This window comes from Taurulus bubalis (assembly GCF_910589615.1).
Source record: "Taurulus bubalis genome assembly, chromosome: 6".
In the NCBI taxonomy this organism is placed as follows: Eukaryota; Metazoa; Chordata; class Actinopteri; order Perciformes; family Cottidae; genus Taurulus; species Taurulus bubalis.
The window spans coordinates 11,705,126-11,721,600 of NC_136594.1; the positions used below are offsets into that span (position 1 = coordinate 11,705,126).

Genomic DNA, 16,475 nt, shown 5'->3' on the forward strand with positions numbered 1-16,475 from the left:
TGTCATTTGTGAGGCTGTTGAATTGTGCATTTTGTTTATGTTATACTAACAGGTGTTCATATTATTTTGTCCACCTAGTAGGCCTAATAACAAAAAATGCCTCTCTGTGTAACGCTAATGCCATTTTTTTCAGGTTGAAGACGAGAGTTCCAGCTTCCCCTCTGCTGAAGTTTCCTTCAGCAAGTCACTGCTTGGGTGCAATACAGGTTGACATAAACATAAGTGGTTGATAAGATGAGTAAGTGGGGAGATAGACTGAAGAAGGTTGAGCAGCTTGCTCAGTCGTTCCAGCAGAAACCTCTGGCCACGCACTACAAACCTCGGCTGTGGCCGTGCCAGCCGTCCTCCATCTGGAAGCTCTTTCCTCGTCAGTGTACGGCGATCAGCTTCGCTCAGAGCTGCAAAGAGGTGCAGTAGTAACACGTGACTTTTGTAACGCTAGACTATCTCATCAGACTGCATATTGCATGTATGTGTGTGAAGGTGAGAAAGCTGACCGCGGTGCCTTGCATTTCCATAGGCTGTACATGTTTTTGCACTTGAAAAAGAAAAGACATCCCTGGGTCAAAGGATCTTCCTGGTTACCAGTTACAGCGAGCTATGGCATTACTACAGGTACATATACATTGTGAAATGATTACAATGCGATGATGTGCATCAACAGTGATTTGTCACTTGATTTATTTCAGGACTTACACACAGTCCTTGATGCACTGCTATGAGGTGATACCAGAAGGCGCTGTGTGTAAGCTTTACTTTGACTTGGAGTTCCACAAGCCCTCAAATGACGGAGCTGATGGTACAACGATGGTATCTTCACTTATCCAGGTAGGGAAAGTTTTGCATCTTCATTTACAATATATCTTGCTGTATTCTGTCAACACCTATTTTGTTTTATCGAGCGGCTTGCTTCACATCCAGATAACAAGGATTCATATGTTGTTCAGTTCAACAATTATAAAGCCAAAGAATGTGTTATAAAATAATCCACTTGACACTCATTCAGTAAAGTAAGTAAAAAGAAAGGAGCAGTTATAACAACAAAAAAAGAAAGTCCAACAATGTCCTTATCTTTCACTCCTATTCTTCTATTTAAAACTGCAAGATACTTACAAGGGCTTTTTTATTTAGGCATATTACATTTTTCCCGGGCACATTGTACCTGCGACTTTAGTGAGGCACTGTTTTATGAAGTCACCATCTGAGAGGTTTCCCATGGCGGATATTGAGTTGAGCGACTTCGCAGCTGGCGAGTGTGGCTTTCTCTTGTGTTTTGTTAACATTAAAAAAATACTGTCGTTGAGCCAGCAGGCTAGCTTCCATTTGTTTAACTTTCTGTTCTCGCTCGGCACCAGTGTAAGACGTGTAGGTCTGATGCCTGGTAGCGCCGTCATCCTTTATAGTCCTTCATCACTGCAATGGTTTCATTCCAAATTAAACAGACACACTTCCCTATGACTTCTATAAAGAAATATTAATTTCCCCACCATGTCTGAAATTGTCTAAACTATCTTGTGTTTCTTTGATTCTGCCATTTTTGTTCATCTGTGGCAAAGCCTTTCTTTGATTGCTCTTATTTTGTGGAGTAGCTGCCTTGTTCAAGACTGTAACTCCACATAGTTTTACAACTAAGAAGTACAGTATAGTCAAGCGCAAGTTTCATGTGTGGGCCATATTCTATTATGCAGCAATTAAAAATAGACCACAGGCTGCAATTGGCCGTAGTTTGGACACCCCTGTTCTAGGGCATTGTGTGTGTGTGTGTGTGTGTGTGTGTGTGTGTGTGTGTGTGTGTGTGTGTGTGTGTGTGTGTGTGTGTGTGTGTGTGTGTGTGTGTGTGTGTGTGTGTGTGTGTGTGTGTGTGTGTGTGTGTGTGTGTGTGTGTGTGTGTGAGTGAGTGAGTGAGTGAGTGAGTGTGTGTGAGTGAGAGAGAGTTCTTGTTACTTTCTTACCTAAAGATGTATGAAATACAGCTGTATGATATGTATTTCTCCATATTTTGTGTCTTGGCAGTATGTTTGTGACAAGCTAATGGAAGTTTATGGAATTGAGTGCTCTGCAAAAAATATACTCAATCTTGACTCGAGCACGGAAGAGAAGTTCAGTCGTCATCTCATCTTTAATCTCCAAAATGCAGCTTTCAAAGACAACATACATATGGGTTGGTCCAGTGTTTCATGGAGGCAACAAAATTGTTTACATTTTTCTCAGTTACTTCAGTTATTATATTCTGTCTTTTTTTTTTTTTTTCAGGTAGGTTTATCCATGCAATTCTCCACCCAGTCCTGAGCCCACCCAAAAGGGGCCTGAGTGTTGGGACGAATTCAGTGGCAGAAAACAGTGAAACAGGGTTTGTTTTTCAGACATGTTAAAATAAATATTTAAATGTCTTTGCTACCATCTCCTTTGTGTAATTTGACTCAATCATGTACTGACAGCAGCTCCCAGGAGGGGAAGCCAGCAAAGGCAGATGAGATGGCTGAGAGTCCACAGGCCAAGAGGCACAAGCATGAAGCGGCAGACCTCAAGTTCCTCCAGGTGAAAAACAAGGATGGCCAAGACTGTCTTTTTGTTGACCTTGGTAAGTGAAACCACATGCTTTTATTATACTAAGTTGGATAAAATGTTTCTCTTGATGTATGCAGTGCCTCTTTAATGCATCATTTTTGTAAACATTGCCAGTAAACAATTACAGTAATGTTTTGTTATAATTTACAAAAAAACAGGTGTTTACACCAAGAACAGAAATTTCCGCCTTTACAAGTCATCAAAAGTGGGAAAGAACTCTGCGTTCACGGTGGCAGATGACAACAAGCTTATTAACAAACCCGAGAAAGGAATTTCTGAGGAGGAAAGTGTGTTCTTGGCTTCCCTAGTCTGTAATATGAGGTACAGCACTTTTTAACTCGGTTTAAAAATTATATATATTACCGTCATCAAACCACAGCCATATAGCTTATTTATGTGTATCATTAGTTTCACAGGTCAAAGAATTCTCACTTCAGACGTCCCAGAAACAAAGGACTCCAAAACCTCGAGGCCTCAGTGCCAGCAGGGACCAGCCACATCTCCAGGTGACCCTGAACTAACAGCTGAATGCATGCAGTGTATTATACAATAATTACTCGGAGGATCAATATTTTACCATGAGATTTTTCAACATTAATGGTTTTAGTTTATATAACTTTATTTTTCCTTAATCCATCAGTGGCAGGTGCACTTTCTGGCAGCCTGTCGTCTCCTCACCAAGAAGTGGACAACTTTGTGTTAACTTTGATTACAAAGGATGCCGTCCATGGGAGTAAGTGTCTAATCATATGCTTTTGCAAAAGATGTTTTACTTTCAAAATGTTTGCATGTCGATCAGTCAATGAATTGCTTGGTCTGTAAATGGACAGAAAACAGTGAAAATGTGTCACAATTTCCTGAAGCCATAGTTTATGTCTTGACATTCAGTTCACAATTATAAATCAGCAGAAAACTCATGTTTTATTTATTTTAATAACTGGAACAAGTGGTTTGGCATTTTTGCTGAACAAAATAGCTAAAATGATCAATTATTGAAGTATTGAATATTCATTATTTGTTAGTTAACTAACTGATTAATGGTTTTAGCCCCAGACAACACATGTGATGCAATCTCTAAACCCATGGGCTGTTGGTCTGATGACTGATACGCCTCCGAGGTCTATATTTCTGGGCTTCTGGTGTAGCCAGCTGATATTCCGTCTGTGTGCTGCGCGTTCTTTACAGCCGATTAGCAACTTAAAATGCGAAACGACCTGTAAGATTGGATTGTTTCACAAATAGAAACTTAACAGCTAATTTCAAACCAATAAATAGTCTGTCAGACGATAGCTGGTGGGTTCTCAGATTGCTTTTCTGCCCATGCGTTACACCCATTATGCTTCCGATACCAACATTTTATAAAATTGCCTACTGCATATGAATGCAGAATCTGTTTGTAGAGATTAATAGATGTTAATACAGCTATCACATCACTTGTATGTAAATATGGCAAATAAACCACACTTTGTATAAGCTATAGACCAATATAATGCATGTGGATATATTTCAATGTTTTTGTCTATTACTCAGCACCGCTTGATTGTGTACAGTAAGTTGCTATGAACATTCGGTGAGTTACAAAGTTTGTGTATGTGCTCAAACCACCCGATGTCGATGTGTTTACTTTGACAGGCATCAGACGATGGAACTACTTTGCTGTTGAACAACTGCTTGTTTACGACATCGCAAAATACCGCTTGTGTAAAAACGTGGAACGGTTTCATAGCAGCAACAACATCATGTATGTATCATGTTTTTTTTCAAGTTTGTGTGTGAAGTGTGCGCCACTTCCTTCTAATTTGGTCACGTTCTCCTCTGCAGGATTGTTGTGGACCTCAAAGAAGAAGTATGGTATCAGAAGTGTCACGATCCTGAATGTAGGAACTTCAGGTCCTCAAGTAAGTTCTGACCCTAAGAGCTACCGTACTGACTTTTATATTTAAAACTAATGAAGGCTACATGATCTGTCCATGGGGAGTGCTCAATGGCGGCAATGCAACCTGTGTGAGATAAACAATTATAATGTTGCAGGTTACCCACTGCCACAGGAAATCTGCGTCAGCTACATCATGAAACTGGTTAGTTTCCTCTACTTTAACATCCTGACTGACTAAGCTTAGTTTGTCTTCTTTTAAAGCTCAAAGACATGGTGTATTTATGACCATGTCTTCTGTTCACTTATAGGATGAGGAAGACCAGGCTTACTTAATGGATGATGCAGGCAACATTGAACTCAGCCAGGCACCGAGCCAGGCCCCAGACAGCACAGTGCGTCCAGAAGAGGCAACAGCTGACGTGTGGGGAGACGACCAGGACTACTTGGAGGGCCTGGACGACTTTGAACAAAACAATGAGGATATCTCTGATCAGCTCCTGCTCAAATGTATGACAGATTTTGACTCCCGGTGAAGGGTGAGTTTCATGTCACACAAGCAAGTTGAAGAAGTAGTGATAGTGGAGCAACTACACGGCCATAACAGGAGCTCAACAACCCATCAGTGAGAGCAGGACCGGCTGACAACCAGGCAGACCATGCAACGGAACTAGTAATAGCTTGTAAAGCATCAGTGTCATGGAGAGAGGGTACTGGTCATACATCAGAAGTGGTAGAAAAACACATTTAGCAGAAAAGGGAATCAGAAGAAATACAACTGCTTTGGCTACAGTCTCAACCCCATCATCAAATCCCAGTGTACACATCACATTTTATTGTATAATAACTGTCCAAGGCGCAGTGTTAAGCAGTCTGTTGACAGGACACCGTCTCACCTAATGTTCCAACTGGCTACAATTCTGCCATGTTAGGATTGTTAAATGCCTGCTGCTTTTCAATTATTACACTTCTTAATGATGCTTTGTTCAAACAGACTGTAATTGTATCCATCATTAGATGAGATGTTTCTATTAATGCCTTTGACTGCAATAAAGACAAGTTCCAGGTTCTAATGTTGGTCATTAAAGGAATGTATAAAGATAGTCACGTCCTCTGATTATTTTAGTAAAGTAAACATTTGTGGCATTTTATTTATTGGCATTGCAGTATGACATTTTATGTCATTAAAAAGTAATTGTATGCTAGGAGTGCAATGTCCTGTTTAGTTAAAAACCCTCAAATGATTGGCTGTTGGATATTTAAAATGAAAAACTAAAATTCCATGCCTGACTGAATGTAGTTTAGTGCATAATTAAAAATGTCATAGTATGACTCATAGTATTGTATATTGTTACAAAGGTCATATTATAATATAGCATGAATACTATGGACCAAAAATGTTGTTAAAACGACACACCACAGTATGTTATGAAAAAAAAGAAAATCAGTATGTCCTTAGAATTTCATGAAAGGTCATAGTATAGTGTGTAATAAAAAAATACCCTGAAAAGGTTAGTTAAATGGTATAGTATCAAAGTAAGTAAAGTTATAAATGTAATGTCATAGTACCGGATGGACAGACAGCACTGCCTTCAGCAGCAGCACAAAAATGTCCCCCCACCCCAAGTAAAAAAACTAAACACCACAGTTTCGGAAGAATGTATTTATTTGGTACAGCTGAGAAATAAATAAACTGTACTTTTAACATCAGCACAAAACTGCACCTTTACCCTTTTCAACATCGTCAAAAAAAAAGAAGAGACAAAAACAATAATATGGCTTCACATGTCAAAGAGGCCTTAGCGTGATTAAATGTGTAGAGATCATAATTTAGTCAAACCATCTGAATTCAAAACAAAATCTTTTGTCAAACAACTGAAATGTTGTTCCATGTCACACAAGAAAATTGATAAAAGTTAATGTGAAATGTGGTCAAGGACATGGAATTCAACGGTGATACCAGTGTTACAAACATTTACCCCTTAAAACTGAAGTGCATTCTACAAACGATGCTATGCAGCTTTCTCCTGCCGCCCGTGGCACGAACATTTGAAAATTTTAAAAAGGAACTGCATGTACAGTTTCGTAACATTTTATTTCCCGTGGAGTGTGAAGAAAATAAAAAAAGGCACAAAGTCCGTCAAGCAGTATGATTCCCAATAGGCCATTACCTAAATTGTGCACTAAAACGGGTGTATCAGTCCTTAGTAGGAATGCAGGGAATTACAACGACAGAGCATCAGGCACAATACTCTGCAAACGAATAGATCTTTCTTTTTGCAGCAGATACACTATTTACAGGTTTGATGATTATATTAAATACCAACTTAAATAGATAGACCAACACATCAAATAGACTGGTAGATAAATAGTCAATATAAGTCACTGTTGTAAAAGCATGTTTATAGGATTTTTTTCTGTAGCTCCCAAGATTAAAAAACAACAACTCAGAAATGTTTTCACCTTTCTGACCATGAAGCAGTCAAACTTATTGGCAGTTTATGGCATGAGCAGGTCGGATTTCACTTTGTGTTTTTTACCCCAACTCTTTAGGTAAATTTGACCTTAAACATGACATTCTTAGCTAATAGCAGGGAAACCTCAACGGCACAGCTACTAGAAGAAGCGGGGACAATACATACTTCCAAATGAGACTCATTAGCTCAGATTTGTCACTGACAAGCAAATCAATGACAGACCCTCAACTAACAACGGGGTCCTGGTCGTGTGCTTTAAATGATCGTTACCTTTCTGACAGTACTCCTTGATCCCAGTTTACATCTTAATTTTGGCATAGAGTTCATCAATTTGCTCTTTAAAGTGGCTCCGAAGCTCAGTCCTCTTGGCCTTCAGGGTGGGGGTCAGCAGGCCGTTCTGGATAGAGAACAGCTCCGGATGTAACGCAATATCTCGCACCTGCAGAGAAAAAAAAGAAAGAGCAGAAGCAAATTGAATAACAAAGTAAAAGCAAAAATAAAAAGTAGTGTAAAAAAAACAATTGTATGTCTATCAATTAATCTGCTGATTATTTCACAATGAAGCATCCAAAGTTCTTTTTAAAAGCACAAGGTTATGGATTCAAATTGCTTTATTTTCCAACCACCCGTCCAAACCCCGAAAACATTCAGTTTACGACCAAACTCTCCAAGAAAGGTGAGCACATTTTAACATTTGATAAAATGTACGTAACTATGGCATTTTTGCTAGAACATTTTTTCTTTAAGAACTAAACAAAATGTATTTGATATTTTCATTCGGCCATTGCCAAATAATTTCAGCTGAAATGTAAAGATGAACAATTAAGAATTGATATTGAATTAAATGTTGTAAAAGCCAGACCAAATGCAGCCGAATGGAAAATTCAGAACTTTATTTTAATATAGTCAAACATGGCAACAATCACCTGCTCAAAAGACTTGAGTCCTGCAGCTTTGCCCAACCTCAGTATGTCCTCCAGAATGGCATTCTTCACATCCTAAAAACAGTCAGAAAGAAGTTAACACACAGCTCGTGTGCCGGTGTGTTTAGGCTGCAGGTAGGAGTTACTCTCACCTCGTTTTGGCACAGTTCAGAGTAGGAGCCTTCAATCCCTTGTTTCTTGATCCAAATAGGCAAAAAGTCTGGATCAGGCACCACTATCCCCACCAGACACGCCTGAACAAATGTAACACGGATAACAGGAAGATAAATGCCACACAAAATGCACCATACTAGGAACTATATTGTGCATTATCATAACAATATCTGATATTTAGCGCTACTACTTACCTTTAAGCTTTCTCCGTAAACAAATACCTGGGCCACTGGATCACTGAGACTATAGGCCGTTTCTATTTTCTCGGGGGCAATGTATTCTCCTTGTGCCAGTTTGAAAATGTGCTTCTTTCTATCAATGATCTTTAGAGTGCCACTCTACAACAAAGCGGGAGAGAAACAAACTGATATTATGGTTGCAACTGATGCTCTGCCACCAGGTGTAACACATCTACCCAAAACAATAATCATAGATCAATAGCGCTCCGTTAGCATGTTCCACTTACAGGAAGCCATTTCCCAATGTCTCCTGTGTGCAGCCACCCATCCTTGTCGATTGCCTCTGCAGTTCTCTCGGGATCTTTCAGGTATCCCTGGAATACATTTGGTCCTTTGACGCACACCTAAAAAGGGGACAATATTGATGGAAATCACATTTCTTCAAAAGTTTGAATTTGCAGATATCATACTTGTATAAATGCTACATTTGTGATTTTTTTTTTCTAACAGACTTTTTTCAAACAGCGTGTGTGTGTGTATGCGCGCGCACACACACACACACACACACACACACACACACACACACACACACACACACACACACACACACGAGAACTTCTTTTATAACATAACCAACATTTGTATTACATTTTCTTTCTCACTTGTTATGACATGCTATACTTTGTCTTTTTGAATGGCATTTTGACATACAATATTTTGACTTTTTGTAACATTGGTATTAGGGCTGAGCACTATACCGGTTCATATAGCCAGTTTCAAATTTCCATACGGTATGAATTTTTCATATACTGTCATACCGGTGGATAGCCGTAACTGTTGTCGCTCTTATATTGTTCACCGCTCAGAGCTACTCATCTTACGTGTCATGGTTATAACTTTATAACAACAATTAATAACTAACGCTCTTTAACAGGGTTAAAGACCACAACATAACAGTCTGTGACAAACAATTCGTAACACTAATGATTCTACATTTATAAAATGACACCGCCGAACTGCATGCTGGGTACAGCTCGCCCACTATCACAACAAGAAGTAACTCTGTCGCTACATCAAAAAATGGAAAAGAGTGATGCAGGAGAAACAACGAGAGACTAGAGATGCACCAATACAACTAGACACATATGCAACGCTGATTGCTGTGGTATTTGTCATAGGGTGATAAGAAGCTGAACATGGAGGGACTTAGGACCCAGGTGAATGTAGGTGAAAAAAAAACAGGGACAGACAAACAGAAGACACACTGCACAAACAGCTGTTCCCCGCTCCCAGCTGTTTAGTAGTCCTTTTCGGCATCAATAAATGAATGTGTATACTCGAAAAAAATACAGTGAAACCTCCAGAATATTACAAAATACCGTGATATGAATTTTCGGCCATACCGCCCAGCCCTAATTGGTATGTCATTATTATGACATACTATACTTGGATCTAGTATTATAGTTTCACTGTTGGTTTTTGTTATTTTTATAATAATCATTATCATATATCAAAGTAATACTGGCCGTTAAGAATCTCTACTTAAGTTAATAAATACATTTCTCCGTGCAACTTCATGTATTTAATTGCTACTGAAAAAGCCCTCTTCACCTCTCCTTCTCCGTTGGCTGCCAGGTAGTTCATTTCCGCCACATCCAACAATTTGACGGCATTGCAGGGCAGAGGAGGCCCAACGTGACCTGCAGATACAAAACAGTCACAGTTCAGTTTCATGGTTCACAGACAAAACGGTGTAGATTTCACTCATATGCTGGATTACATGAAAACGGACGCATGTCTTTACCTGCTGACCAGTCCCCGGGCATTGACATGGAGCACCCAGCTGTACATTCAGTCTGGCCGTAGCCTTCATAAAACTGGAGTGCAGAACATGTTTTTAATGACATTGACGCAAACATTACTAAACAATAAATTAGTTTAAAAAAGGTGGATGTGGCTCACCTGGCAGCCCAGTGCAGCTCGTAGAAATGTCAGGATGGTTGGAGCCACCGGCGCTGCCCCTGTGATGATGAGCCTGACGCGACCACCCAGGCTCGCCTGTAAGGTGTGAAACATACAGGAAGAACATTGTTTATCATAAAACCTGCCGGTGACTCAATTACTAAAATTACTATAAGGAACATGTCATGTGATTGTTGCTTTTTAAACAAATGAAGCTTAATAATTTAGATGAATACAAATAATGATGCCTTTAAAAAGAGCAAAGACTATGCAATATAAAATGGATAAAAATAGGTATTTATTATTCTGTTTATGTACCCGTTAACAGCGGCCCAAGCCTCATTAAACGCTAAGTATGCGTGATATCAGGCTTTTTATTTTAATCTTTTTTAAAATCAAAAGGAAGAAGTACGCTTTAGTTTACCTGAACTTTTTTGAAGATGAGTTTGTCCCACATGCTGTCCTGTCTGATGATGCCACTTTTAAGCTCCGCCTCCTTCCTACTGAACGCAAAATCGAGCAGCCATCGCTTCAGCGGTGTGTTGGCTTGACTAAACACCTGAGATTAATTGAGACAAGCTTTACTTTAATCACCACATTTGACATCAAACAAGGCAGCAGACCAGAGAAATGGGACTTGAGTAAATTAGAAAGTCAATTAATTAAATACTATTTTTTTTTTTAAAAAGGAGGAGGAGGTTCCTGAAAAGAAAATAGTTAAAACAGCTGGCTCCTTTCCTAAATATGACTTTTGAATTCCATCATTAGTGACATTACATAAACTCTGACCTTATCAAACATGCGGTTGAGGAGACGTGGGACCACGGGGAAAACTGTTGGCTGCAGCGTTTTCAAATCATCCATCAAAAGTCGAATGTCGCCTTGGAAATAGCCGATTCGAGCCCCATGGATGAGGATGACACCCTGATGACAAGAGAGCTGCTTATTCCTCAATGTTGCAAGTTAAAAATCAGTGCGACAATTTAACCACAAGGGAGCAGTGTTGTTGTGAATATTTCCCTAAATATCCAGTGTCCGTTATTTAAGCCCACTGCAGTATTTTCCAGAAGCTGTTACTGGTCGTGCTATCAAGTTACTTTGCAGGCCAAGGATGTCGAGGACATCCATTCATCACAAATTCCTTTATAACAACAACTCAGGAGGTCATGAAGTTGACCAACACACACACACACACACACACACTGCATTTTTGTTGTCACTGCATAACGTCACACAGAGTTTCTCACTTTCTCAGCTGCAGGTCATTTGATAACCGACTTTGAGGATAATTAAACATGCTTTTCTATTAAAGCTTTAAAAACCACACGTATCATTTAATTATGCAACACATCTGAAGGAAATCAACTCCAGCACATACCTGTACAACTCTCTCAAACATGTGAGCTAGAGGGAGGTAGGATACATGAATGTCATGGAGGTTCAGCATGCAGTGTACCTGCGGAGGACACACAAAAAGCAAAACACATGCATATGCAGGCCAAGCATGGTGAACTGTACCTCCACCACCCTCTCAAACATGTGGGCCAAAGGGAGAAAGGAGATTTGCACATCTTTAGGGGTGGGCTTCAGTACTCTCTGGACAACAGCGTACACAGGGGGAGGAGCAGAGACGAGGAGGGAACAGATGAACAGAGGTGAGACGGACAAGAAATAATAAAAAGGGGTCAAAGAGGGTCAATTTATGTGATCCAAATCTCATGAATGCAAGGATGTAGGATTGTTTTCAGAAGTTGGGGCAGAGCTGTTCAGTCAAAAGGTGTAGAAGAAGGGGGAGAATGCCATTTACAGCACTTTTTACATTATTATAACGACATTGTGTATTGTGTTTTCCAAGATAATGGTAGTACTAAACTAAATGTGCTGTGTAAATTGCTGCATTATTTATGCGCTACTCCTGCTCAAAATCACATTTAGTTTTTTTAAAGAAAGGCAGTATTTGTGTCTTTACTTGCAAAGACTACTGTCATTTACTGTCTAATCTTTGATTTTCAGTTCTAGTTTTTTAGGGGAATATTAACTGTAAGCTAAATTATTCGTATGCATGCAAAGGAGGAGTAGGTACTTTTTTCAGCTCTGAGTAATGTCTGCAGTCTTACTCGCAGGCTGTGATTGAAAACCATAATTTAAAAAAAATGGAGGGGAACACCAGTGGAAATTCTGAAAAAAAAAAAAAACTAAGAAATTTTAGAAGTTTTTTAAGAAAACCAGAAGCATCCACCTTTAAAACAAGAGGACTTAAAATCAAAACATACATTAGACAATGCCCTTTATTTTAAGATTCAATACTTAAATTATTCCAAGTCGAGTTGGTGCAGTTGTTTACCTCTGTCATTCTAATGAAACCTGCAGTGTTGGAGATTACATTTCCATGAGTAAGCATTGCACCTTTTGGGTTTCCTGAAAGCAAAGCGATGATCATGATTATACATGAGGGGAAGAAAAAAGACATTTCCAAAAGATTTGTAAACAAGTTGTGTAATTACCTGTGGTACCGGATGTAAAGCAGATAAGTGCGAGGTCCTCTGGTTGAGGGGGCTGTAATCAGGTCACAGATCAACACTTGAACCTATAAAGCTTGAACTGCTATTGCATTTGAAATATGCAAGATGATACATTTTGGTAGAGTGCCAAACATAATCTTCCTGCTGATTAAAACTAAATTATTAGAGTTTCTGATTGTCGTAATGTAGTGGGAATTAACAGCTTTTTTTTTGTCATGTAATCAACAGGTCACTCACCACAGGTTTCTGGAGGTTGGCTTGGCCCAAGGCCTAGAACAAATTCAAAAGTTCATAGCGTGAGATATAGCGTGTCTGTAGGAACGACTGATAACAATCATGACACCTCGGGCCTAATTTCCATTTAGTTATAACCAGAACATGACAGTGTGACTCAAACAGCAACAACAGGAGGCACAGATCATTTTCCTGAGCATTTGCTGATGGTTGGTGCTCAGTAGATAGATGTTGTAATAATGTACAGAAAGATGGTTAAGTTGTTATTCTCACCTCAAAGTCTTTCAAACTCATAATATCAATGCCACACTCTTGCCCGCGCGTCACCAGCTCGCTGTCAAACGGCTCCATGAGCACAATCGTTTTCACCGTTCGCCCTTTCTGACCAACACAGTCCAAAATCATCTGAGCCTTTTCGGGGACATCGCAGATCACTGTTGAGATGGCAGCTGGAAAACAGACGTCACCAAATTAACCACTTAGTTTGTGTCAGAATCAGTGTCCTTGATCTAGAGCGCAGTGATAGAGCTGCAGGTGGTGTGTGTGTGTGTGTGTGTGTGTGTGTGTGTGTGTGTGTGTGTGTGTGTGTGTGTGTGTGTGTGTGTGTGTGTGTGTGTGGTTAGTGTTTGAAGGTGAACGCGTGTGTACCTCTGTCGATAATGTAGCCGATGGCTTCGGTGCCAAGTGTGTCATACAATGGAACAGCCACCATGGAGTATGTGTAACAGGCCAGCTCTGAAATGGTCCACTAAGGGCCCAAAAAAAAGAAAACACATGAAATAGATCAACATTACGAAAAGAAAAAATTATCGAAAGGAAATTACTTCATAAGAGCTACCAACATCAAAAGCTTCTGTGAGTTGAGTCTATTCATAAATTAATCCAAACATTCAGTGCTTTTACACCATATAGCTCATCATTACTTTTTTATTTACTCAAAGAAATTTTGATATCATGGCTCAGAATCAATACCTGCTTGATTGGTAAAAATACTTCGAGGCATGCTGGGAATGCCTTTATTAAAGTTTGACCAAAACAGAACTCAACCATCTTTTTCCTGAGATTTAACCCTCAGCTCATGGTCATCCTCAGGGGACGGCATTTACCCCTTTCCAAAAAGCCCAAGTAAAAGCTGGACATTGAGTTACATTTTGTTTTTGTGTCAAGCCATGATCAAGAATTAACTTAAATAAATGTCATTTAAAGATGTGGGAACCAATTCAGAGGTGTGGAACCAGGTCATATGTAGCGCATCAAGTGGTGAAACCAAAACATAAAAGTGGACACTACTCAGGTCATTACTCTCATCCAGCAGTAATGTAAATCTATCCAATACATGATGGCAACATTACAAAATGGTGAAATAAAGGCTGGTCTACACAGTGAATAAACCGACTCCGATAATATATCTTTACTTAAAAAAAACTGTGCAACATAATAGTATAAGGTGATGTAATTTGTCGTACCTCTGGCCTGTTTTGGGAAAAGATGCCAATAAACTTGTCTCCTGTAGAAGAGTGTCCTTTGTGAAGGAGAGCAGAGCCGATGTTCTGCGCTCTGTCTATCACCTGTGCAAAAACAAAAACAAAAGTCTATTTTTATGTTTTTTAAACCTATCGAGACTTGGCCTATTGTGTATTGTGGAAAAGTGAAATGTTAGACTTCCATGTCTGTGGTCCATGTCTCACCTCACTATAAGACTGCCACTCGTACGGCTGGTTTGGTTTCCTTGATCCTAGACATGGTCCGTCATCTGTGAAAGAAAATGCTCACTTTTATCCACATTCATCAGAAAAATTGGCTCATGTGTACCTGATAAAGTGATGCACTCACTTGATACTCTGAGCCCGCGTTGGAACACCTCGTACATTGTGCGTGCGTCGCTGTAGTAGTGCGTCATGTGCTCATCACTGTTGTTCAGTACTGACCTTCTTGCACGTTCTCCACCCTACGAGGAAAAAGAAGAAAAAATGTTAAGAGCAGTACTGACCGAACCTTCGACACATTACATGTCTCTAGTTATGAGCACAGATCTATTTTGTGGTACACCTGCACTCGGCATGACCTGGCTCTCTGTGATATTTTGGTAACAACACAGACATGGATCCTGCAAAGGACACAACGCAGCAGTTGTAGTTTGAGCTGAAATGTGAAATGACAGTAAACAGTGGGACGGCACTAGCTGTGCACTTTAACAAAAAAAACATTAATAAACACTCCCTTTCTAATACACAATTAAGTGTGCGTTAATGCTAATAAGTTATTAATGAAGGGTTTCCATCTGGTCCGCATATGTAAATTAGATGATCAGTAGTCAACCGCCTATGAACGACAGAACTAGCTCAAAGCAAAGTGCCTTGCTGGAGGAGTTTAAACGTCAACCAAAGGGATTCATCAATGAAGTCCACTTCTCCAGCACAGCCAACTTTAACTAGTCCAAAACTAACTTTTTAGCACTCAAAGTGTGACGAAGAGTGAGGGTGTCTGAGCTCGTAATTAAAAAAAAAAAATTAAAAAAGAGGTCTGCTGACTACGCTCCTTCCAGTAGTCAGATCCATCCAACTCACAGGATTAGGAGGCAGTGGATGGACAGTTCTATCATTGTTTTCTGTGTTATAGGATCCACATGACATTAATTTGTTTCGGGACATTTGATATTATCAGAGGAACAGAAAAGAGATGACGTACTGGCATTTCCACTGACTGCAGACCGAGGTCACAGGGCGGTTGGAGGGCTTTTGGCCGGGTCGCAAACCAGTAGGTGGTGATGGCGGCGAAGGCACCCATCCCCATGAGCGCATTGGTGGGCAAGCCGCGCATGTACTGCCGAACATCCTCCAGCTCGGGAAATCGCAGCAGTCTCAGGACCTCCTGAGCCTGCATGACTGTTCTGCAAAGAAACAGAGACAGAATTACATATTTATATTGAATTAATTTATAGGAAATTAGGATAGGAATATATAAGCATTATGCTTCTACCTATACCTGTTCAGTCTTTCGATTTTGTTTATTAGATTGTGGCTTTACTTATTGTAATGATTGACTGAATAAAACACATACTACATGTGGCTGTAGCTCATGGGGATGAGTGGTCGTCAAGGTAGCCGGTTCCCTGGTCTCCCCATAGTTCACATGTCAAAGTGTCCTTGAGCAAGACACTGAACCCCTAACCTCACAGGGCAGCCCACTGCTCCTTAATCAAGGATGGGTCAAATGCAGCGAAGAATTTCCCCAAAGGGATTATTAATAAAGGATACATTATTATTATTATTATGAAACCTTTAGTCTGCTTTTTTGTACGTGTGTGTGTGCGCGTGTGTCTCTGTTCCAGCTAAGCTCAGACATGCGTTTGTAAAATATGTTTTTTTTTACCATCCAATTTACCATCCATGATGAGCGTAATCACAGAATGTTAATGTGAGATTTTAGAAAACAGTTTAAAATGTTTCCTCTTTCAAAAGGAAACAATGCGGTTCTTTCAGGATGCAGTGACACAGCAGGCGGAAGAATTTGATCGTCTTTTAATCAATGGGTCTCTTGTTTTAGTTCGTCACACAGAAACA

General features: G+C 39.8%; 2 protein-coding genes across 2 annotated transcripts; one reads left to right on the forward strand and one right to left on the reverse strand.

The window, feature by feature from the left end:
* Positions 1-234: 234 nt before the first annotated feature.
* primpol (primase and polymerase (DNA-directed)) lies at positions 235-5,499 on the forward strand (the record flags this gene model as incomplete). Its single annotated transcript, XM_079219386.1, has 13 exons — positions 235-408; positions 521-615; positions 690-828; positions 2,014-2,165; positions 2,258-2,350; positions 2,439-2,581; positions 2,727-2,889; positions 2,977-3,074; positions 3,215-3,301; positions 4,201-4,309; positions 4,390-4,466; positions 4,600-4,646; positions 4,753-5,499. The coding sequence occupies 13 exons, from the start codon at positions 235-237 to the stop codon at positions 4,975-4,977; spliced, it is 1,602 nt and encodes a 533-aa protein (XP_079075512.1). The 3' UTR covers positions 4,978-5,499.
* A 597-nt stretch (positions 5,500-6,096) lies between these two features.
* acsl1a (acyl-CoA synthetase long chain family member 1a) lies at positions 6,097-15,795 on the reverse strand (the record flags this gene model as incomplete). Its single annotated transcript, XM_079220313.1, has 21 exons — positions 6,097-7,357; positions 7,845-7,916; positions 7,994-8,095; positions 8,210-8,353; positions 8,482-8,598; positions 9,806-9,894; positions 9,999-10,071; positions 10,157-10,252; positions 10,581-10,715; positions 10,946-11,080; positions 11,535-11,612; positions 11,675-11,752; positions 12,501-12,574; positions 12,661-12,712; positions 12,916-12,948; positions 13,186-13,361; positions 13,561-13,660; positions 14,379-14,480; positions 14,601-14,665; positions 14,746-14,860; positions 15,601-15,795. 21 exons carry the CDS (start codon positions 15,793-15,795, stop codon positions 7,217-7,219), a joined length of 2,172 nt encoding a protein of 723 aa, XP_079076439.1. The 3' UTR covers positions 6,097-7,216.
* Positions 15,796-16,475: the final 680 nt, after the last annotated feature.